The sequence below is a fragment of the Oncorhynchus gorbuscha genome, linkage group LG11 (genome assembly GCF_021184085.1).
Source record: "Oncorhynchus gorbuscha isolate QuinsamMale2020 ecotype Even-year linkage group LG11, OgorEven_v1.0, whole genome shotgun sequence".
In the NCBI taxonomy this organism is placed as follows: Eukaryota; Metazoa; Chordata; class Actinopteri; order Salmoniformes; family Salmonidae; genus Oncorhynchus; species Oncorhynchus gorbuscha.
This window is the reverse complement of record NC_060183.1, coordinates 57,878,428-57,904,241: the sequence shown is the minus strand read 5'-3', so window position 1 is coordinate 57,904,241 and position 25,814 is coordinate 57,878,428. Positions and strand designations below refer to the sequence as shown.

General features: G+C 42.2%; 1 protein-coding gene across 1 annotated transcript in view; it reads right to left on the bottom strand.

The window, feature by feature from the left end:
• LOC124047892 (transmembrane protein 132C-like) overlaps positions 1 to 25,814 on the bottom strand; it is a 196,031-nt gene that overhangs the window by 36,124 nt on the left and 134,093 nt on the right. The window contains exons 4-5 of the mRNA XM_046368220.1: positions 22,893 to 23,079; positions 6,461 to 6,604 (exon numbers count right to left, since the gene is read on the bottom strand). Coding sequence (XP_046224176.1) covers positions 6,461 to 6,604; positions 22,893 to 23,079 — 331 coding nt within the window. The remainder of the gene's footprint in view (positions 1 to 6,460; positions 6,605 to 22,892; positions 23,080 to 25,814) is intronic.

The window sequence follows — 25,814 nt, the reverse complement described above, 5'->3', positions numbered from 1 at the left end:
CCTTCCTTCCTTTCTTCCTTTCTTCCTTCCTTCTTTCTTCCTTTCTTCCTTCCTTCTTTTCTTCCTTTCTTTCTTTCTTTCTTCCTTCCTTTCTTCCTTTCTTCCTTTCTTCCTTCCTTCCTTCCTTTCTTCCTTCCTTCCTTCTTTTTCTTTCTTTCTTCCTTCCTTCCTTTCTTCCTTTTTTCCTTTCTTCCTTCCTTCCTTTCTTCCTTTCTTCCTTTCTTCCTTCCTTCTTTTCTTCCTTTTTTCCTTTCTTCCTTTCTTCCTTTCTTCCTTTCTTCCTTCCTTTCTTCCTTTCTTCCTTTTTTCCTTTTTTCCTTTCTTCCTTTCTTCCTACTTTTCTTCATTCCTTCCTTCTTTTCTTTCTTTCTTCCTTCCTTCCTTTCTTCCTTTTTCCTTTCTTCCTTTCTTCCTTCCTTTCTTCCTTTCTTCCTTCCTTATTTTCTTCCTTTCTTCCTTCCTTTCTTCCTTTCTTCCTTCCTTCTTTTCTTTCTTTCTTTCTTTCTTCCTTCCTTCCTTTCTTCCTTTTTTCCTTTCTTCCTTCCTTCCTTTCGTCCTTTCTTCCTTTCTTCCTTTCGTCCTTCCTTCTTTTCTTCCTTTCTTTCTTTATTCCTTTCTTCCTTTCTTCCTTCCTTCTTTTCTTCCTTTCTTTCTTTTTCTTTCTTTCTTTCTTCCTTTCTTCCTTCCTTTCTTTCTTCCTTTCTTCCTTTTTTTTTCTTCCTTTCTTTCTTTCTTTCTTCCTTCCTTCCTTCCTTTCTTCCTTTTTTCCTTTCTTCCTTTCTTCCTTCCTTCTTTTCTTCCTTTCTTTCTTTATTCCTTTCTTCCTTTCTTCCTTCCTTCTTTTTATCCTTTCTTTCTTTCTTCCTTCCTTTCTTCCTTTTTTCCTTTTTTCCTTCCTTTCTTCCTTTCTTCCTTTATTCCTTTCTTCCTTCCTTTCTTCCTTTCTTCCCTTTTCCTTTTTTCCTTTTTTCCTTTCTTCCTTTCTTCCTTTCTTCCTTCCTTCTTTTCTTCCTTTCTTCCTTCCTTCTTTTCTTCCTTTCTTCCTTCCTTTCTTCCTTTTTTCCTTTCTTCCTTCCTTCCTTTCTTCCTTTCTTCCTTTCTTCCTTTCTTCTTTTCTTCCTTTCTTTCTTTCTTTCTTCCTTCCTTCCTTCCTTCCTTCCTTTTTTCCTTTCTTCCTTTCTTCCTTTTTTCCTTTTTCCTTTCTTCCTTTCTTCCTTTCTTCCTTCCTTTCTTTTCTTCCTTTCTTCCTTCCTTCTTTCTTCCTTCCTTCCTTTCTTCCTTTTTTCCTTTTTTCCTTTCTTCCTTCCTTCCTTTCTTCCTTTCTTCCTTTCTTTCTTTATTCCTTTCTTCCTTCCTTCCTTTCTTTATTCCTTTCTTCCTTTCTTTCTTCTTTCTTCCTTCCTTCCTTTCTTCCTTTCTTCCTTCCTTCCTTTCTTCCTTCCTTCCTTCCTTTCTTCCTTTCTTCCTTTCTTCCTTCCTTCTTTTCTTCCTTCCTTCCTTTCTTTCTTCCTTTCTTCCTTTCTTCTTTCTTTCTTTCTTTCTTTCTTTCTTTCTTTCTTTCTTTCTTTCTTTCTTTCTTTCTTTCTTTCTTAGTACTTTCTTTCTTTCTTTCTTAGTACTTGATGTAGGCTAGTTTAAAGGATTCCCTCTATATCTGTATGTGACTGTAAGACTTTTTCTCGTTTGAATGGGAATAAATAGTTTGGTAATAGTTCCATAACGTTGCATGCAACAGACAATTACTATAACGTTCATTATTCAAACTTATAGAACATAATGCTTTGTTTGAATGAAATTACCAAGAGTAGCTTGGAAAGAGACATGCATGTACATGTGGGGTAAGTTGAGTAATATCTTACATTCAGCATCACTCCATAAAGGGAAATATACTATTATTTCTAACAAATATATCTACATATATTTCAGGATGTTGAGTATCCCTGGAAATACTCAGAATTCATGTAAACTTTACAGTTTTGAAAACACAGCTTGTCCAAAAAAAAGTGGTCTCTTGGCATAACTTGCAGTACCCTGGGCATGGAGTAAATTGAGTTGCGGGACAAGTTAATTTTAAGCTGCCAAAAAATATCTGTGTTGAATGAAAAAGGACCTCTAGCTTTTTAAAACCATGTCTATCTTTATTTCCCAAACACAATTCAACACATTGACAATCACTTTTTCGTTCTTGAATAAATGTAATCATATTTTAATACAGGCTAACAAACACATTGTACTTTAAAAAATATATATATTGTCAGAAAGGTGCAGTGAAAAGTGTTTTTTTTACAGTGTCAGCCATAATAGTACAGCCCTGGAGCAAATTAGGGTTAAGTGCCTTGTTCAAGGATACATCAACATATTTTCACTTTGTCTGCTCAGGTATTCAAACCAGCAACCTTTCAGTTACTGGACCAACACTCTAACTGCTAGGCTACCTGCTACCCTGACACCCTAACTTTGCTTCTGAGTGGCACAGAGGTCTAAGGCACTGCATCTCAGTGCTAGAGGTGTCACTACAGGCCATGGTTCAATCCCGGGCTATATAACAACTGGCTGTGATCGGGAGTCCCATATGGCGGTGCACAATTGGGCCAGCATCGTCCGGGTTAGGGGAGGGATTGCCAGGGTAGGCCTTTATTGTAAAAAAATAATTTGTTAATTGACTTCCAGAGTTAAATAATAAAATAAAACTACCTATTTTCCCATGTGGTTTCTTCTTTCCTAAATATTTAGTCAAATTATACATATTGTTTCCTAGAAACAAGGGTGGCTCATCTTATCCCTTTGGCTTACCCCACTCTCCCCTACTGTACATTGTGTACACTAGTGTTGTCTTAGTTATCTTTAGGGCTCCTGAGTGGTGCAGCAGTCTAAGGCACTGCATTTGTTCTTGTGGAAAAGTAAATGGATGAAATGATTAATATCACATCTACCTCTTATGACTGAAATAGTGGATCAAACCTAATCATTACTGTTGATTTGGTTATTCATCTCAGAGACTATCACAATTATATTAGGTTTTGACAGTGTAATCTTCCAATAACCCCAAGACCCATGAGGTTTAGAATCACCATCAACATTATGAAACCTACAGTGAGCTCTCACTCTCACAACTTCAAATGTACAACCAGAAACACACACAAAATAAATAAACACACATATACACAAACACACACCCTTACACACAAACACACCCACGTGCACTCATCCCTCAGAGGAGGGGGAGTTTGGCTGCACTCTTCCCCATCTCTCATTGTCATATCCTAAGTATTTAGCAGTGTGTGCTATTTGAGACAAAAAAATGGGGAGGGACGTTGAGAGTGGAGCGCTGTCTGTCTATTGGTGGTGAATAGAATACATGTAGCATCTATATTATTCGGAGCCGTCTAATTACCACCACAAACCGATGCTGGCACTAAGACCACACTCAAACAACTCTATAAGGCCATAAGCAAACAAGAAAATGCTCATCCAAAAGCGGTGCTCCTTGTGGCCGGGGACTTTAATGCACGTAAACTTAAATCTGTTTTACCTCATTTCTACCAGCATGTCACATGTGAAACCAGAGGAGAAACAAACTCTAGACCACATTTACTCCACACACAGAGACACATACAAAGCTCTCCCTCGCCCTCCATTTGGCAAATCTGAACATAATTATATCCTCCTGATTCCTGCTTACAAGCAAAAACTAAAGCAGGAAGTGCCCGTGACTCCCTCAATTCTGAAGTGGTCAGATGACGCAGATGCTATGCTACAGGACTGTTTTGCTAGCACAGACTGGAATATGTTCTTGGATTCATTCAATGGTATTGAGGAGTATACCACCCCAGTCATCGACTTTATCAATAAGTGCATCATCGACGTCTCCCCTACAGTGACCGTACATACATATCCCAACCAGAAGCCATGGATTACAGGCAGCATCGAGCTAAGGGCTAGAGCTGCCGCTTTCAAGAAGCAGGACAATAATCCGGACGCTTATAAGAAATCCCGCTATGCCCTCAGACGAAACATCAAACAAGCAAAGCGTCAATATAAAGACTAAGATTGAATCCTACTACACAGGCAGGGCTTGGAAACTATTATGGACTACAAAGGGAAACCCAGACGTGAGCTGCACAGTGACACGAGCCTACCAGATAAGCTAAATGCCTTTTATGCTCGCTTTGAGGCAAGCGAAACTGAAGAATGCATGAGAGTACCAACTGTTCTGGACGACTGTGTGATATTGATCTCGGTACCCGATGTGACCAAGACCTTTTTAAACAGGTCAACATTCACAAAGCAGCGGGGATAGACGGATTACCAGGACGTGTACACTAGGCATGCGCGGACCAACTGGCAAGTGTCTTCACTGACATTTTCAACCTCTCCCTGACAGAGTCTGTAATACCAACATGTTTCAAGCAGGCCACTGTAGTCCCTGTGCCCAAGGAAGCGAAGGTAACCTGCCTAAATGATTACTGCCCCGTGGCACTCACGTTGGTAGCCATGAAGTGCTTTGAAAGGCTGGTCATGGCTCACATCAACACCATCCTCCCGGATACACTAGACCCACTCCAATTCGCATACTACCCCAACAGATCCACAGATGGTGCAATCTCAATCGCAGTCCACGCTGCCCTTTCCTACCTGGACAAAAGCAACACCTATGTGAGAATGCTGTTCATTGACAACAGCTCAGCGTTCAACACCGTAGTGCCCACAAAGCTCATCACTAACCTAAGGATCCTGGGACTAAACACCTCCCTCTGCAACTGGATCCTGGACTTCCTGACGGGCCGCCCCCAGGTGGTAAGGGTTCGCAACAACATGTCTGCCACGCTGATTGTCAACACTGGGCCCCCCAGGGGTGTCTACTTACTCCCCTCCTGTACTCCCTGTTCACCCACGACTGAGTGACCAAACACGACTTCAACACCATCATTAAGTTTGCTGATGACATAACGGTGATAGGCCTGATCAATGACAGCGATGAGACAGCTTATAGGGAGGAGGTCAGAAACCTTGCAGTGTGGTGCCAGAAGAACAACCTCTTCCTCAATGTGAGCAAGACAAAGGAGCTGATTGTGGACTACAGTGAAATGCGGGCAGAGCAGGCCCCCATTAACATTGATGGGGCTGTAGTGGAGCGGGTCGAGAGTTTCAAGTTCCTTGGTGTCCAAATCACCAACAAACTATTATGGTCCAAACACACAAAGACAGTGAACTGCTCAGCTTCTGACCTTAAGGCGCTACAGAGGATAGTGCATACGACCCAGTACATCACTGGGGCCAAGCTTCCTGCCATCCATGAAGTATATCCTAGGCGGTGTCAGAGGAATTGTTAGAGACTCCAGTCACCCAAGTCATAGACTGTTTTCTCTGCTACTGCATGGCAAGCGGTACCCGGAGCACCAAGTCTAGGACCAAAAGGTTCCTTTACAGCTTCTACCCCTAAGCCATAAGACTGCTGAACAATTAATATAATGGTCACCAGACTATATACATTGACACTCCCCCCATCCTCCATTTGTTTTGTACACCGCTGCTACTCGCTGTTTATTATCTATGCATAGTCACTTCACCCCATCCGACATGTACAAATTACCTCAACTAACCTGTACCCCGCACATAGACTCGGTACCGGTACCCCCTGTATATAGCCTCATTATTGTTATTTTATTGTGTTACTTTGAATAAAATGTGACAAATACAGTTTGATTTGATTGTGTCTCTACCCTCTGGCCTAACAGGTCAAAATAGTAATTTCTCTCTCTCTAATGGTTAAAACAGCAAACAATTTACAACCAGGAGCAGATTACATACAGTACTTCAAAAGATTTCAAGGGTATTTCTATCACCAAGGGAAAGTTTAAGACTGTTTGATCATTTCTAATACTGTATATACAGTCGGGGAAAAAAGTATTTAGTCAGCCACCAATTGTGCAAGTTCTCCCACTTAAAAAGATGAGAGAGGCCTGTAATTTTCATCATAGGTACACTTCAACTATGACAGACAAAATGAGAAACAAAAATCCAGAAAATAACATTGTAGGATTTTTTATTTATTTATTTGCAAATTATGGTGGAAAATAAGTATTTGGTCACCTACAAACAAGCAAGATTTCTGGCTCTCACAGACCTGTAACTTCTTCTTTAAGAGGCTCCTCTGTCTGACCCTTGCCTGTCCTGACTCTGAGCCTGCCTGCCATCCTGCGCCATTGCCCCTACTCTGGATTACAGACTTCTGCCTGACCCTGGGCCTGCCTGCCTTGACCTGTCATTTGCATGCCCCTGTTGTTTGCGATAAATATTTTTACTTCAACACAGTCTGCACTTAGGTCTTACCTGAAACCTGATACTATGTACTGTAATTGAACTGACATTCCCTTTTGGGTTGAAAAGGATTGATTCCCCCTAGTCTATCTCCTCAAGGTTTCCTCTCAAGGTTGCATCCTCTATAGTGTACACTCACCTTGACCACCTCTTCATCGGTCGACCGACACTCCACCGACTCTGTTACATCTGTAACCGTGCCGTCTGTTCCTACGGTGACCACTTTTACCGGCACAGCAACCGTCCTCCCGGTGAGGACGGCTGTATTCAGGATCTCAGTGTTCTGAGAGGGAGAAGAGAAGAGGAGTTAAGCGTTCTACTGAAGAGAGCAACCACACTGACAGATGCAATGTTTACTTTACTTATTGCAATATAACCTAAGATCACATGTACTTTAAAGCAAGGTTAGTCTCTCTCACATTGTCAACTAATTGGCATTAACCTAGAACTGACAGTGGAAATAGTTGTAGATTTCAATGAATGAGTCAGTAGTACGTAAAATAAATGCTTGCACATCTGCTGTATGTCCTAATTTCCCTGTGAATGGAGCACCAACGATCCAGTTGTGCCCCTATACAGCAGTTAAGGTGACATTAATACCAGTGGAGGCTCCTCAGAGGAGGAAGAGGACCATCCTCAGTGAATTTCATAAAAATTAAAAACAGTGAAACATTTAAAAAGTTATAATTTTTTGATATAACTAAACTACATTTTTTCACCTGTCTGCCAGGATTTGGCCAGGATTGTTCTGGTTTTGGCCATTAGATGCCCCCATTGTGGTTTTTTGACCCTTTTGTTTTCCCCTGTTTCCAGATGATTATTTGCACCTGTGCCTCGTTTCCCATTAATGTATTTAAACCCTTAGTTTACCTCAGTTCTTTGCTCTGTGTTTGAATGTTAGCACCCAGCCCCAGCGATGCTGTGAACATTTGTTCCTCCAGTTGGACTCTCTTGTGGTACTCTGTTTTTGTTCTGGTTTATTTATTTTTGAGTATCTTTTGAGGCTTTTTCCCTGCTGTACCTACCACCTTGTGGATTTACCTTTTCACTTGGAGGATGACCTTTTTCTCTTAGAATTACTTTTGACGTTGTGGATTTATATTTTTGCCTGAAGTACTTTCCTTTTTACTTTATTAAAACACCGTCTCAAGTACTGCTGTGTCTGCCTCATCTTCTGGGTTCTGCCGACTATTAGTGGCTCAGTTTGCTAAGTGACTGTTTCTCACACTGGAGACCTGAGTTCGTAACCGGGTCCTGACACTGTCACCAAATAATTGATTAAAACACACTGTTTTGCAATGAAGGTTTACAGTAGCCTCAACAGCACACTCTAGGGTAGCACCGTGGTGTCGCCGAAGGACAGTTTGTTTCTGTCCTCCACTGGGTACATTGACTTCAATACTAAACTTAGCAGGCTCATGGTTCTCAACTCCTTCCATAGACTTACACAGTAATTATGACAACTTCCGGATTACATCCTCCAACCTATCATAGCTCTTGCAGCATTAGCTGACATGTTGTCCACCCAATCAAAGTATCAGAGAATGAATCTAGTACTGAAAGCATAAGTTACATCTAGCTAACACTGCTTAACATGTAGTGAGTAGTTGACCCAAAGTGAGAGAAAGACAATAGTAGAGTTTTGAACTAATTAATTTCTTCAAAAATGAAGGAGAACCAGAAGAGAGGGAGAGAGAGCTATATTCCGTAGTTTTTTGTTGTTGCTTTCACTTACTTACAGTGCCTTCGGAAAGTATTCAGACCCCTTGACTTTTTCCACATTATGTTACGTTATAGACTTATTCTATAATGGATTAAAACAATTATAATAATAAATACATTATTTACATAAGTATTCAGACCCTTTCCTATGAGAATTGAAATTGAGCTCAGCTCCATCCTGTTTCCACTGATCATCCTTGAGATGTTTCTATAACTTGATTGGAGTCAACCTGTGGTAAATTCAATTGGTTGTACATGATTTGGAAAGGCACACACCTGTCTATATAAGGTCTCACAGTTGAAAGTGCATGTCAGAGAAAAAACCATGAGGTCAAATTAATTGTCAGTAGAGCGCTGAGACAGGAATGTGTCGAGGCACAGATCTGGGGAAGGGCACCAAAAATGTCTGCAGCATTGAAGGTCCCCAAGAACACAGCGGCCTCTATCATTCTAAAATGGAAGAAGTTTGAAACCACGAAGTCTCCTCCTAGAGCTGGCCACCCGGCCAAACTAAGCAATCAGGGGAGGAGGCTCTTGGTCAGGGAGGTGACAAAGAAACCAATGGTCACTCTGACAGAGCTCTAGAGTTCCTCTGTGGAGATGGGAGAAGGACAGCCATCTCTGCAGCACTCCACCAATCAGGCCTTTATGGTAGAGTGTCCAGACGGGAGCCACTCCTCAGTAAAAGGCAAATGACAGCCTGCTTGGAGTTAGCCTAAAGGCACCAAAAGGAAACAAGATTCTCTGGTCTTATGAAACCAAGATTGAACTCTTTGGCCTGAATGCCAAGTGTCACATCTGGAGGAAACCTGGCACCATCCCTATGGTGAAGCATGGTGTCGACAGCATCATGATGTGGGGATGTTATTCAGTGGCATGGACTGGGAGACTAGTCAGGATCGAGGCAAAGATGAACAGAGCAAAGTACAGAGAGATCCTTGATGAAAACGTGCTCATGATCTCAGACTGGGGCAAAGGTTCACCTTCCAACAGGACAATCACCCTAAGCACACAGCCAAGACAACGCATGAGTGGCTTCAGGACAAGTCTCTGAATGTCCTTGAGTGGCCCAGCCAGAGCCCGGACTTGAACCCGATCAAACATTTCTGGAGAGACCTGAAAATAGCTGTGGAGCAAAGCTCCCTATTCAACCTGACAGACATTGATAAGATCTGCAGAGAGGAATAGGAGAAACTCCCCAAATACAAGTGTGCCAAGCTTGTAGCGTCATAGACAATAAGACTTATTACATCTATTTTGATTTGTTTAACACTTTTCTGATTACTACATGATTCCATATGTGCTATTTCATGGTTTTGACATCTTCACTACTATTCTACAATGTAGAAAATAGTACAAATGAAGAAAAACCCTTGAATGAGTAAGTGTCCAAACTTTTGACAAGAGCATGCACGAACACTAGACATACATCAGGCGCACACGCACCCACACACACGCACCCGCACGCACCCCCCCCCACACACACACATCCCACTCAGTGCAGCTTAGTTTCAATAAAAGACCAGTTAATAGGCCTACATCTGTGAAAGGCAAAGTTAAAATGGACCCCAGACAGGCCTTTGTTCCCTACACCAGACTTCTCTCTGTTCGCGTTGTTAATTCCATTGGCCCTCTCTTTTTGAGCAAAACAGATAACATTATTTAACGCTCTGCTGTGGATAATGGAATTCAGTCTTCTTTCTTCCCTCTACCTTGCATTCTCTCTCTCTCTCTCTCTCTCTCTCTCTCTCTCTCTCTCTCTCTCTCTCTCTCTCTCTCTCTCTCTCTCTCTCTCTCTCTCTCTCTCTCTCTCTCTCTTACTCTCTCTCTCTTACTCTCTCCCTCTATCCCTGCCTGCTGATTCCTCGCTCAAGGATCTAGTCTTTTTCCCTCTCTATCATTTCCCCTCCAATGTTCTTTAATGGGAAGTAGATATATTAGCTCACTTCTCTGAATTCAACCTGGTTACTACTTTGATCAAACATTAGTCTCCTATGATTTCCACATACAATAACTTGAACGTATTGTTTTTCTTCGATTCCACAAGTATGTAAGTCAGATGAGCAGCCAGGGCCGGGTGTGCAAACAGACAAGCAGCTATCCACACTGTTTCATCTACTGTCAAAATATCCATTTAACCGGACATGGGAAATGGCCCCGATAAACATTGGGCAAAATTGGACAGAGGAGCCACTTTCCCTCCTATTAAATTAAAATCTGGGGAAGGTTGTTAATTCTAAGTAACAGTTCCACTTTTTGACAAAGGCAATATTTTGAACTGTCAGTCAAAACAACCATTCAGGAGCTTTTGAAATGAACAATGTCTTCTTCACTGAAGGTTTTCAGCTACAGAAGATGTTCAACAGTATCAGCCCTCCCTCACAATGGGTTTGATTTTGCTATGACATAATCATAGACGTGAATCATAGAATCTATGTAACCCATCCATAAACCTAGAGATAATATGTTTATTGTACAGAAGACCTTATATTTTATATAACTCCATTGGAAACTAATTAGAACATTGGTCATCAACAGGTCGATCGCGATCGGCTGGTTGATCTGTGAGGCATTTCTAGTTGACCGCTAAACATTTCTGTAAAAAACCCAACGATAAAGTCTTGAGTTTATATTATTTATTTTTTATTCATCATCTCGCGCTGTTGGCAGTAGGCGGACCCGATTCAGCTGCCATGCGTGGCAGGTAGGCAAAGTGTTCCCATTTTTAACCATTTAGGTGTCTGAAGGTACACACTTCCTGGTGGGCTGCCTTAATTCGTCGGGCATGGACAACAAAGTGTTAAAAGCATTCCACAGGGATGCTGGGCCATGTTAACTCCAATGCTTCCCAAGGTTGTGTCAAGTTGGCTGGATGTCCTTTGGCTGGTGGACCATTCTTGATACACACGGGAAACTGTTGCAGTACTTGACACAATCAAACTACTACCATATCCCGTTCAAAGGCACTTAAATCTGTTGTCTTTCCCATTCACCCTCTGAATGGCACACATACACAGTCTCAATTGTCTCAAGGTTTAAAAATCCTTCTTTAACCTGTCTCCTCCCCTTCATCTACACTGATTTAAGTGGATTTAACAGGTGACATTAATAAGAGATCATAGCTTTCACCTGGTCAGTCTGTCATGGAAAGAGCAGTTCCTACTGTACACTCAGTGTAGCCTAACAAGTGATTTGATTGGCTTTTATAACACATAGGCAAGGCAATAGCCATCTGCTAGACATTTATACAGTGCTTTTTACTAAACACAAGTCATTATGTATTACAATAAAGGTATAATTCAGGGACTGTCTGTGTATTTTAATTGTTTTATCAAGATTTTTTGCTTCTGAATCTCAGTCTCAGTGAGTGGGTTTATGAGCTGTAGTAACAAGTGACTGGTGTTGGATTACATTACATAGCCACAGCTACTGAAGGCTGGTCCTGTCTATCTCCTACTTATTTAATTCGCTGAAAGACCTGTCACTTCTTGGCAGAAAGATACACATGCTATCACAATGTCAAACGAAGCACAACGCTGGAAATCTATCTGCATCCACAATAACTAGTCCCAGCATATTGAATTCAATAGAAGGAAACAAAGAGAGGGAGAGCGAGAGACTGCCAGTTCATTTATGTAGCCATTGGCTGTATTATAAAGCCAAAACATTATGGAACTGGCAGTCACTCTCTCTCCTTCTCTATCTCTGTTTTCTTCTATTGAATTATATGTAGCATAATATTTAAACACATAGCTAAGTGGACAGCAGGGATCACTTGACATGCACTAATTTGAAATATGTTGTTAGGTTGTTATAAGATATTATATAAGCCAATGGTCATCTATAAGTCATTTATTCAGTGATTTTCTTTGTCTAATATATTTATTTATTCATTCACAACTAGGATGGGTAACACTATTTTAAAGGGATATTTCTGGATTTTCAGATGAGCTCATGGATAACATGTTTATGTCTCTGTGTCCAGTATGAAGGAAATTAAAGATAGTTTCCTAAGCCAATGCAAACTAGCGTTAGCACAATGACTGTAAATCTATGGGTATCTGCTAGCATGCTAGTCCATAACATAGACTTAAAGTTATTGCCCTAAAGATTTCTTCTTTAACTAATAAATGTGTTTATTCATTCACAACTAGGATGTTGCAGAGACATTTCAGAGATGAGTGCAGTGGGGGCAGGAAGAAAACAGAGAGTTCCTTAATATGTTAACTCTATATGTAATAGCAATTCACACTTAGGAGTGACAGAGTGACTGACAGACAGAGAGACATACTGTCACGACTTCCGCCAAAGTCGGTTCCTCTCCTTGTTCGGGCGGCGTTCTGCGGTCGACGTCAACGGCTTTCTACTGCCAATCCACTTTTCATTTTCCATTTGTTTTGTCTTTTTTTCACACACTTGTTGTCAATCCCACAATCCCTTGTTTATTATTTAACCCTCTGTTCTCCACATGGTTTTTGTGAGTGATTGTTTATTGTAATTTCGGTCCGTCTGTGTGTGCTCAAGATGTTACTTTGTATATTTGTCTTTTTTGAGTAAAGCACATTTGTTACTCATATCTGCTGTCCCACGCCTGACTCTCTCACCAGCAACACACAGGACTCGATACACATACATACAGACAGAACAACAATAGAGGAGCACAAGGAGAAGCAAAGACAGACAGACAGACAGACAGACAGACAGACAGACAGACAGACAGACAGACAGACAGACAGACAGACAGACAGACAGACAGACAGACAGACAGACAGACAGACAGACAGACAGACAGACAGACAGACAGACAGACAGACAGACAGACAGACAGACAGACAGACAGACAGACAGACAGACAGACAGACAGACAGACAGACAGTTGAGGGGAGAGTTGAGCAGTTATTTATTTATTTGACTTATGCTGGTGGAAATTAATGATTGCTGGGCTCTGGAGGACTCTGTATCGGCGGCCTGATGGTAGGAGCTGGAACTCCTGGTTAAGTGGGTGTGTCAGGTCGGTGACAATTCTCGCTCCTGCCCTCACTACTCTCTCCAAGAACAGCGCTTCCATGTTCTTGAGATTAACTCCACGTATTTAGCTTGACAGCTTTACTATTTATGTAGTTGGTTTTTATTTGCGATGGATGGCTGATTGTACCAGGCTTGGAAACAGAAAGTGAAAACAGACTGAACAAAGGATGTGTAGCATATGGTTGTTATTCTTTTATTGACCTGATATTTATTTAATTGCCTCATGAAATACAGTCGTTCTTGTCCCTTTTTGTATATTTGTTGTGTGTCTGTAGTCCAAGAGAGTTTTGAGTCAATTATAGTTCCAAGATGTGTATATTGTTCAACTGATTATATTTATTCTGAGTCGATGTGGATGTGCCCAGTGTCTTCTTTTATAGTTCTGAAGTGTATTGTCATTTCCTTGTTTGTTTTTTTACATTAAGAATTAATCTGTTTCCCTTGTACCATTGGTGAAGTGTGTTATTTCTGCCCTGTAGTCTTCCTCTGACCCCTCTGTTACCTCTCATTGGCTGGTGTGGCTGAAATGCCAGGGCTGAAGTTTTCTCCCAGTCCACCCCTGCAAGATCCCATTTTCATGGGTTCAGGGATGGAGCACTGAGAAGGAGCAGTTAAGACAATGACCTGTACATACAGTATGCTCCTAAATATGTGCTAAGTCATCAATATCATAGCAGATGTACTATGTGCCATTCAGGATTTCTGTAGCCTGACTATCCTCTTGCACTATTCCATTGTATTACATCTACAGTATATCACCTAATCATGTTTTCATTCTCCTTCAACTGTGAAGAGAACAACCGCAATAATGAAATAAGTCTCAAAAGCTCATCTGAGACCAGGGATAATTCAATCGATTGTAACAATATTGTCTAAGGAACACAGCCAAGTTATCTTAATTCAGTGTATACCCACTTCCTGGTTCATTCAGTGTCACGTCCAAAATAAATGAACCATGGTAAAACCACTTCATGTGTGCTGTGCAGTTGGCTCATGCACATTCAGTATGTTTCCATGATGACTTATACAGGTAAAGCTCTTGACTCCAGGCTATTACACCCTAAAGGTATTGTGTATGTATTGAAGAGTAGTAGGAGGGCATATCAGCTTGTGTGTGTGTGTGTGCGTGTGCATGTGTGTTTGTGTGTGCCTATAACATGCCAAAATTCCCTCAAATGGGAAATATCCATTGCCGACTGTACATAGGGCACTGTCAATTTCAACACACGGAGTTCTGGAGCCCCGCGACTCCTGTCTCATGAGTGGCAGCAGAAGAGCTGTCTATTCAGTGATGCTGAGTATGGACGTGGCCTCGTCTCCCTTTAAAAGACGCTTGCGTTGAGTTGTCATTTGTGCTTCCTGGTTAACCAATTGTCAAGTTTTCTGTCTCCAGTGCGGCCTTGATAATTGTGAGTAATCCCATTTGATTTATGATTTATGTAGTTTGAACTCTAATTTGTCCTGCATGGTTTGCATTCGCAGGCTGATTGTTTATGTGCTGATGATTATTTTTTATGTTGCGGTTTGATATTATACCTTCTTGTATATTGTAGCCCGTATTTAGTGGCTTTAACATACAGTACTAGTCAAAAGTTTGGACACACCTAATCATTCAAGGGTTTTTCTTTATTTTTACTATTTTCTACATTGTAAAATAATAGTGTAGAAATAAAAACTATGAAATAACACATACGGAATCATGTAGTGACCAGACAAGTGTTAAAAAAATCTAAATATATTTCACATTTTAGATTCTTCAAGTAGCCACCCTTTACCTTGATGACAGCTTTGCCCACTCTTGGCATTCTCAAAACCAGCTTCATGAGGAATTATTTTCCAACAGTCTTGAAGGAGTTCCCACATATGTTGAGCACTTGTTGGATGCTTTTCCTTCAATCTGCGGTCCAACTCATCCCAAAACATCTCAATTGTCATCTGACACAGCACTCCATCACTCTCCTTCTTGGTCAAATAACCCTTACACAGCCTATAGGTGTGTTGGGTCATTGTCCTGTTGAAAAACAAATGATAGTACCACTAAGCGCAAATCAGATGGGATGGCGTATTGCTGCAGAATGCTGTGCTAGCCATGCTGGGCACCGCCATGGATCGCATGCTGCAGACGATGGACCGTTTGGAGAGAGAAGGAGGTTTCCTAGCGCCTCCACCAGCCCCACTACAGCAGGTCCCATTGTCCACCCCTCTTTCACCCGGTCCCAGCCGATCCATTTTTAATTTCCATTTGTTCTGTCTTTGTGTTTCACACCTGGCTTCACTCAACCAATTACTTGTTTATTATTTAACCCTCTGTTCCCCATGTTTTGTTTGTGAGTGATTGTTCTTTGTATATCGGTCCTTTTAGTGGGCTCGTTATGTTGCTGTGTATTTTTTGTATTTTGAGTAAAATACGTTGATTACCCAATTCTGCTGTCCTGAGCCTAACTCTCTACACCAGCTACACACGCAGGACTATTACAGCATCAGTACCGGGGGGGATCCATGACACATTTGTGTTATTTCATAGTTTTGATGTCTTCACTATTATTCTACAATGTAGAAAATATTACAAATAAAGAAAAACCCTTGAATGAGTAGGTGTAGCCAAACTTTGACTGGTACTGTGTATATTTTCGTTGTAACATTGTTGAGATGTTAATTGTTTTGATTTATAAGCAATTCTTCTTTTATGCACTTGGTCTATTTAAAGAGCCTGTTGTTGTGCTGAGAAACTTTTCCTTTGACATTTAAATGGATTTATCTGACAATTTGTTCTGTTTTTGTAAAGAAATTCCTTTTGCAATATTAGTTATGCATATTTGCTGGATGGTCCACCCCTCAACCCGAGTGTGTGTGGTGCTGATTGTTTTGTGTGTGGGTGGGGATGAGGATGGTGTGTGAGTGTGAGTGTGAGTGTGAGTGAGTTGATCATATTTGCTATCAAAATGTTGATCAATTCATTGAGTATTGTTATTGTTCATTTCTTTGAAATATTGTTGATAAAATATCATTTACTGCCCTTTCTTGTCCCTTTTAGGAACCCATGCTGAATTTAACTTGAAAATAAAACAATGGTGCCTCTAAAAATCATGACCCTATGTGTGTGTGTGTGTGTGTGTGTGTGTGTGTGTGTGTGTGTGTGTGTGTGTGTGTGTGTGTGTGTGTGTGTGTGTGTGTGTGTGTGTGTGTGTGTGTGTGTGTGTGTGTGTGTGTGTGTGTGTGTGTGTGTGTGTGTAGAGCTATTTGAACTGCAGATCTACTTTAGTGTGACTGTGTGTGCATGCGTCTATGTTAGAGCGCTGTAAGGGTGTGCATATGTCTTCAGGAGATGTAAGTGTTTGAGAACGGCTGAGGTGTGAATGATGGGGTCTCGTCTGTGTGTTTCGCAGGGCACTCCCTTAGCATTCAGCTCTGCCTCTGTAAGGGCTCAATCTCTTTGCCCATCTGGCCTTGGGGGTGTGAGATGTGCTGTGACAGTGGGAGTGATGCGGGTGGCACGTGAACCAGGCTGGATCATCCTCAACTCTCTCAATATCCCCCCTCTCCTCCCTGGTGCCTGGGCCCTCCTGGGGCTAAGAGTGACTGCTGGAGAGCATGCCTTATTAATGGCCCCTGGTATGACGCTCTGGCCCAGCGGTTGATAAGCAATCCAACATACATAGACAGACACACACAGTGATAAACTCACACACACACACCATTCTCATTCCCCCCCACACACTTTTGGCTTGAGGAGTGTCCTGACCCAGCAGGGGAGGATTGCCTTCTCACACACACTCTTTTCTTAAGACTGCACACAGAGAGGGAGGGAATCGATTAAAGGCCATTACACTTCTGTGCGGTTGGGGGGGTGATAGGGAGGTGGATGATTTGTGTGTAAGGACCAAGCACGGCTCTGATTTATGTAGTAGACCTCAAGCTCAAGGACGGACCCAGCAAGAGGGGCTTTAAAACACTCATACCCCTGAACCATCCCAGGGTCAACCCTGAGACACAAACATATGCACGCACAAACAGCAGGATGATTAAGAAGGGTATTGATCAGTGCGCTGGGCTCCCTTTAGGCTGTGTGTGTGCATCCGTAAGGATGGCAGGCATGATCTAAACTCAGAAGCAGCATCACTGACAGGCAGGAGATGACACACAGTGCTCACACAAACCAACAACGCTCACACGGGAAGATGGGTATCGACCGGTGGAGTCTTGGGGACGAGGAGAAGAATGCCCAATTGCTGTTGAGCACATTGAGGGGGCCAAGTCAGGCTTGTGTTATTGCTTTGTTATTGTGTTATTGTTAGGCCTCCTACTGTGGAATGACGCTGATCTCCTTGTGGTTCATCTAACACTGGGGGCTGAGGGAAACTGATCCTGGATATGTGGTAACTACAATTACAAACAATGTGTTGTCTGCAAGCACAAACAGATATACTATTTGACTAAAACATAATCATGTCAAACCTTGCTTACATTTCTCACATAATATCTCTCTATTATGCGTGGGAATATTTTGGTCAAACAGATTTCCAAAATTAAAATCACTTGGAGCTGATTTGCTGGTGTTTTTACAGTCTTTTATGCACAACAATATTTTTTCCTCAGACAACTTTGGGGACCTAATAAAATCACCACCAGTTGGGGAACCCTGCTATAGAGTTTATCCAAGGCCATGCCTCTGTCTGAACATCCTGCATTATTCATTGACTTGATACTATAATCCATCGCAGCTCTGCATTGCTTCTATTGACGCGCCTCTTGAGATCGGCAGGATGCTAAAGTAAACTGTCCACCACCCAGAGAAATATGTATAATTCCTCCAATCATTCCTCCAATTCATTTCAAATTAAAAATGTTTCCTGGTCAGGTCATGTCAAGGAAAAAGTCAGGGCACTAAAATCACCAATTCAAAACCAAGTGCTCCAGTCAATTCAAATTCAATAGGATCAAATAATCAAACCAAGAATCTTCCATTCTCCATACATTCATTCAAACTGACATTCTCACATCACCTATACATGCACACACCTCTAACCTATGGCAATAACTGAAAGCTAAGGAGAGAGGAACATTGCTGTTTTCTGTATCTCCACACGCCCATATTTTCCCCAGAGAAATAAACAGTTTTCAACCAGTAAGTCCAATACACTATGAGAATGTTATATTTTCAATGGTTATGGCCAGGGATGTGGGCGGCAGGCACAGCAATGTGCAGGAGGCTGAAAATGCATTGGCTGATAAATGGAATGTAAAGATGGAAGATGGCAGCCAGGGAAAAAGCAGGAAAATGGCATTTCATCAACGACATCATTCACAGAGATATGTCAGTCATTTCCAACAGGTCAAGGGAAGGAAAGAGTAGGCTCGTTCAATCACCAGTTTTCATAACATTTACATTTTAGTCATTTAGCAGAGCTTTTTACAGTTAGTGCCTTCATTTTAAGATAGCTAGGTGAAACAGCCACATACCTTAGTCATAGTAAATACAATTTTCCTCAATATAGTAGTAGTAGCTATCAGAAAAGTCAGTGCTAGATGGATCAAGTCAAGTGTGAGTTAGTTCACAAAATGCAAGGGTGTTAGGAAATGGGGGAGGCTGTGGGATTATTTAAGATAGTCTTTGAAAAGGTAGGGTTCCAGATGTTTTCGGGAAGATGGGCAGGGACTCTGCTGTCCTAGCATCAGGGGGGAGCTCATTGAACCATTGGGGTGCCAGGACAGCTGATTCTTGACCATTTAATGGCAGGCATCATCTGTTATGAAATTATTGTGGTTCTCACAAATTACATATTGCCAACTGGATTGTACCTTGACTCATTCTACTGTTCACTTGGATTAGAGTTTGTAGTTGCTGATTTCTCATGCCTGGGTATGAGCAAATCAAGATTTATTTTGGAGGGCATTCTGCCACCTGAAGAAGTAATAAATACCCATATTGATTATTTCATCAGGACCCACTGTGATTTATACCCTCCTCATTAATTACATATTGATTTATTACACAAATTGTGGGCTTGATAATCTGTGGGTTTTGGATATAGTGTATTTGTTACCAGCTTGTCACTGAGCTCTGATTCCTGTTAGGGACTAAATATTAAAGCGCTGCTATTTTATTTTCTTGTCTGTGATGAAGCCTGTTTATTTGCAGGAGACTGTTAGTGGTTCTGAAGGCCTTTTGATTCAAATGAGCTTGGGTTCGTCAGTGTGCTGAAGTCAGGCCCTGCCCTGTTCTCTGAGCTGCTATGAGGGCAGGAGTCTGGCACTATGAAGAGAGCAAAAACAAGCTAACATGAAAACAAACAAACACACACACCACACAAACTCCACACAAACACAGAAAGGGCTAGTCTTGTAAATGAAGCTTGACACAAACAGATGTTGCTTTTTTAAGAGAGGCCTCATAGAGAATGGTACAGAAAGAGAGAGAGAGGGTGAAAGAGCAAGCGAGAAAGAGATAGATAGAGAATGAGAGAGAGAGAGAGAGAGAGAGAGAGAGAGAGAGAGAGAGAGAGAGAGAGAGAGAGAGAGAGAGAGAGAGAGAGAGAGTGCAGCCGTCAAGCCCTATCAGCAGAAACAAAACAAATCCTCACCAGAATCTGGAGAACGTTTGATGGGAGCTGACTTTTCACGCGCTACTTTGCTTGATTTCTGTTTTCTCACAGCCGATTTAAGAGTGTGGTGAGAGGGGGAGTAAGGACAGAGATGAGCTTTTTTTTTACGTGAGAGAGAATTAGTGCTGTCGACACACACCAGGAAAATAGAGCAGTGAATTAAAATCCAACATATCCACAAGAGAACTTAATTAAGTTATGAGGGGTATTAAATGCCCATGAAGACAGCCAATGCTTCCTATAGACTAGCTTGCACAGCATGATAGCGGACAGCCCCACTCTGCTAACTAGGCTACTATTACCACTGACTGGCTGCTATGTCAGTTCATGAAATGCTTCTTAGAGGATACTAGCATGCTAGCAGACAGCAGACAGCTAGCATGCTAGCATGCTAGCAGACAGCCCCAATCTGCAAGCTAGCTACAGTAGGCTACTATTACCACTGACTGACTTCTATGTCATTATCTAAATACAGTTCCTGACAGAGAAACAGCATAAACGATGGGAGGCTGTCATCTCTGGCTGGTATGATGTTGTGATTGTTGTGTGTATAAATCACTGATGCAGTACAGCTTTCTCTTTGGACTTATCTCCTATCATCTCCCCTCGCCGTTAGAGGACATTACTGACATTGGGATGACTGAATGTTTGTCCTCATTGTCGACACTTTGTCATTAGCAGTCATGTCACCAATGTAGGCACAGCTTGGAACACTTACATTTAGGTACACCCCGGTTATTTCAGATAATAGCACTAGTCCATGGGACAATGTTAGAGAAATGCTTATGGTAGTGATTAGAGTGTTATGGAACTATGAGGATAATGCTAATATTAGCATTTGACCTAAAGCAAGCTTTGAGGTTGTTAATGAAATGCTAATGATAGTGTTTCTGATATAAAGAGCTTTCTTATAATGAGAGTAAAGAGACACACAACACTAGAAATTGAACAAGAGCTATGCATGGGAAGGATGCAGGGTGCTGTACTTGACTAACCTCTGATTAAATGTACTCTTTCAAGTCTGTTAACGAAACGGACGGTTTCTCTTTCCCTCCCTTCTCGCTCTCTCACACGTCTCTCTCGCATGCAAATGTTTTTCTCTCGCTCTTCCTCTCGCCCTCTCTCTCTCTCCCTCCCTCCCTCTGCATGTTCATTGTTTAGTGTGCGGTCCATAGTCCTGAATTCCTTTCTAATTCCTTTCTATTATTTACACTCCCCCTCTCCTGCCAGAAAGACAATGAAGAGGATGACTGTGTGGAGAGGCACAGAGGCAAAGGACCAACGGGTCTATGGGTGAGTGAGGACAGGTGGCACTTTATATCCAGAGTAGCGGTGATGATTTACACCTCGTGGTTTCCCCTGCCAAGACAGACAGCTCCCATTAATATCTGACTGTAATCATGTTTTCTCTCTATCTTCAATCTCCTGTTCTCAGAGTGTAATATCCACTGGGTTCACATGTCTACTTGTAAGATGTAAGCCAGGGATGAGTCATAAAGTAATAATGGATGGGCCATGCACTCGGAACTAAAGCTGTCAACATGCTGTGTGTGTGTATATGTGTGTGTGTGTGTGTGTGTGTGTGTGTGTGTGTGTGTGTGTGTGTGTGTGTGTGTGTGTGTGTGTGTGTGTGTGTGTGTGTGTGTGTGTGTGTGTGTGTGTGTGTGTGTGTGTGTGTGTGTGTGTGTGTGTGTGTGTGTGTGTGTGTGTGTGTGTGTGTGTGTGTGTGTGTGTGTGTATATGTGTGTGTATATGTGTGTGTATGTGTGTGTGTGTGTGTGTGTGTGTGTGTGTGTGTGTGTGTGTGTGTGTGTGTGTGTGTGTGTGTGTGTGTGTGTGTGTGTGTGTGTGTGTGTGTGTGTGTGTGTGTGTGTGTGTGTGTGTGTGTGTGTGTGTGTGTGTGTGTGATGAGGGCAGTTAATAAGAGTAGAAAACAGTAGCCTGACCATGTCTCTCTCAGTTTCTGGGCATTGGCACAAACATAATGGGACCCCAGCCGTTACAGACAGAATCACACCTGGCTCCCACTACTACTTGACAATACTCAAGATGTTCTCAAATGTTTTCCACAGAGATCCATATTTACTGTCCTCACTACCTAATAAAAGGATTGAACTAAAGTCTATGCTTTCCTTTGTTACGTCGCTGACCCTGGTAGCAGCTACAGAAGCAGGAGAAGCTAATTTTCTGACAAAAGGGGAAATATCAGACCTATTAGAATGGAGCCAGCCAAAGGTTAAAGACACAGTAGAAGTCTACGTGTTGCTGTCATGGGCTGAATACATAAATGTTTGTGGGGGTGAAGTGCTTTCTCACCAATTACCATAATAAGAGCTTAGAAGGTATTTGATTTCCACATAACCCATAACCCGCCACAATCTGCAGTTTGGAAAATTTACAAATAAATCTGCCTGCAGCGTATATATTTATTTTCATGGTGTAAAAACTCAAATCTACAGCAACACTAAAAGCCAAACAGTTGCAAACAATTTATCATAAATAAATATGCATTATTGTAATACATTTGGTTGTCTAGAGTCACTTGCTGATGTACAGTATCCATTCACTTTTTAAAAGGATTATCCTGTGTCCAAACTCAATTACATTCTCAATCATGGAAAGTACCGAAAGCTCTATTAGCCAAATTACAGCCAATTAAGAAGTGCAAGCTTAGTGTTAAAACAAAGCAGAGAGGTTTGGGCTTTCAACATGGAATTTCAGCTTGTTCACCTCACTACTCAGACACACCACTTTCAAAATGGCCTCCTAGCTTCACAGCCAACACAAAATGATCATATCATTAAAAGGTTAAAAATTCCTCTTATTTACGCCTGTAAGAGCAATTTGTCTTTCCTCTGCTTTTTCCAGATGCAGGCAGTAGACTGAGACAAAGACATCAAAGCATTAGAGCGGGGGGAAATCGATGATATGAGTGTTTAGAATTGCAAAGATAGGTAAAAAAAACACTCGGTACAGCAGGTGTCAGCTTTGGAGAGACGAGAGACAAAGCCTCCTGCAGAGTGCAGTCAGCCATGTGAGGTAAAGTTGCACACACACACACACACACACACACACACACACACACACACACACACACACACACACACACACACACACACACACACACACACACACACACACACACACACACACACACACACACACACACACACACACACACACACACACACTTTCTGGTTCCTCTGGGGCTCCACTCACCATGGCCAGTGGCACAATGCCACCCAGGTCCTGTGGTGCCAGGCGGATGAGGGTTTGGACCTCGTCAGTGAGGGAGCGAGTTAGAGGGTACTCCACCTGCCACGTCACCACACGGCTGCCCTGCGGGTCCAGCAGCCCGTTCACCTCCAGATCCACCTGGAGGACCTTCTGGTAGCCTGTCTCTGGCCTGGAAGAGAAGGGAGAAGAGGTAAACAGAGGTGGTTTTTATTTGTCTGCCAAGTGATCTTTGGTGTTTAGAAAAGGTGTTATGATGCATTGGCATTATTATCATCAGTGAGACAAAAAGAGCCGCTAATATAGAAGGGAAAAGGTGCCACATAGACAAGCATTTTTTTTTTTAAAGAGCTGTTACATGTATCTAATGAAAACCCAACCAGAGTTAAGTTCAATTCTGCCACACACTCCCCCAAAACCATGAGGGAGATAAAAGCAATTGACTTTTGATCCTCCTTGGCAAAGCATAACACTGACTCTCCACTGATTGTGATGCAAACAAAGACGCGGAAAAACAATGAATACAAAAATCCTAAATGTATTTGATTTGCTGAGCCTTCCATTTGATCAGGCTGCATGACTGTCTGTCACCTGGCAGTCTTTATCTAAGATAAAACTAGATACAAAACATCCCTGGCAAACAAACAAAGGTGCATTTGGAATCCTGAAACTACAACTTGCGCCAGGGTCCTGAAACTTGCTGTCAATGCCAAGCATTACTTAGAAACAAACCCTCTTGTGTAACTGTTGATGTTTTTGTTAAGTGGAGTATGATATTTTGTATTTTTTATTTCACCTTTAGTTAACCAGGTAGGCTAGTTGAGAACAAGTTCTCATTTGCAACTGCGACCTGGCCAAGATAAAGCATAGCAGTGTGAACAGACAACACAGACACCCCCCCCCCCCTCTCTCCGCCGTAGCAGAGATCTTTGTGAGCCATACTCGGGCCTTGTCTCAGGATGGTAAGTTGGTGCTTGAAGATATCCCTCTAGTGGTGTGGGGGCTGTGCTTTGGCAAAGTGGGTGTGGTTATATCCTTCCTGATTGGCCCTGTCCGGGGGTATCATCGGATGGGGCCACGGTCTCTCCTGACCCCTCCTGTCTAAGCCTCCAGTATTTATTCTGCAGTAGTTTATGTGTCGGGGGGCTAGGGTCAGTTTGTTATATCTGGAGACTTCTCCTGTCTTATCCGGTGTCCTGTATGAATGTAAGTATGCTCTCTCTAATTCTCTCTTTCTCTCTTTCTTTCTCTCTCTCGTAGGATCTGAGCCCTAGGACCATGCCTCAGGACTACCTGGCATGATGACTCCTTGCTGTCCCCAGTCCACCTGGCCGTGCTGCTGCTCCAGTTTCAACTGTTCTGCCTGCGGCTATGGAATCCTGACCTATTCACCGGACGTGTGACCTGTCCCAGACCTATTATCTGACCATGCTGGTCATTTATGAACATTTGAACATCTTGGCCATGTTCTGTTATAATCTCCACCCAGCACAGCCAGAAGAGGACTGGCCACCCCTCATAGCCTGGTTCCTCTCTAGGTTTCTTCCTAGGTTTTGGCCTTTCTATGGAGTTTTTCCTAGCCAACGAGCTTCAACACCTGCACTGATTGTTGTTTAGGGTTTTAGGCTGGGTTTCTGTCCAGCACTTTGAGATATCAGATGATGTTCGAAGGACTATATAAATACATTTGATTTAATTTGATATTGTACCAGCTAAGTTGTGTCCTTATTGTCATATTGTGCAACAGGAGCAATGCCACAGTCCACAAGGCGAGAACACTGAGATCCAAGATATTGGAGCCGAACATTCTAGCAGAGTATATTTTCCATTTGAGACTCCCAGAAGCTGTTCTAGTTAAGTATTTCAGTTACACACACACTTCAAGGACTGGTCGTGAGATCAATGTGTACTGAGAGCTTATGGTTGCAGAGTTTTGGAGGACAGACTGCAACATATGCGGGAACAGCACTGCAAAAATATTTTCTTGGGCAAGACAGAAAAGCTCAATCATAAAAAGATACTGTGTACTTATCTTGTTCCTTTTCTATTCTGTCAAATCCATTTTGACACACACACTCTCCCCATGCAGCGTCCAGCAGAGGGCAGTATGTGAACTGGTGGCTGGAATTGCCATAGCATGTGTTGAGGATTATGAATGGCTGCAGTCTGCTGGCCAGAGAGGTCAAGCCTGCTTCCCTCTGTGTCTCATTATAAACATAACCATACTTTGCCCTTTCAATGCATCCGGAGAGAGGTAGAAACATTTCCATAGAACACTAGTTTAACTGAACAAAGCACATAGTCAGCTACCAGCTGCTTTTCAGCTGCTGCTTCTTCAAGATGCATGCCTGAGACAAACACTGAAACAAATAGAATAAGTGACACAAAAGTGTAGTTACTGTGTTTATTTAACTAGACAAGTCAGTTAAGAACAAATTATTATTTTCAATGACTGCCTACCCCAGCCAAACCTAATGACAGTGGGCCAATTGTGCACCACCCTATGGGACTCACAATCACAGCTGGTTGTGATACAGCCTGGTATTGAACCAGGGTCTGTAGCGCCATCTCAATCACTGCAGTGCCTTAGACCAGTGTGCCACTCCGGAAACCCTGAGTTTGAGAGTGATGTGTCAAGAGGCTTTTCCTGGATCGTCGGGCTGTATCGACCTGTGTGTCAACGAGCTAACAGCAGTCAAGAATATACACATGCATTGATGAATATACACACACGGATACACATCGAGGTCACCCATGATACATGTCAGTATTTGACGTCCGTCCATGTCTGAGGACATTGGGTGATGACTTGGGAACTGGAGCGCTATTAAATACAAGTAGGTTTCAGTTTTGCATTGTGGACAGGGATGGAGGATGGCTGTTAGCATCGGCCACCAGTGCCAAAAG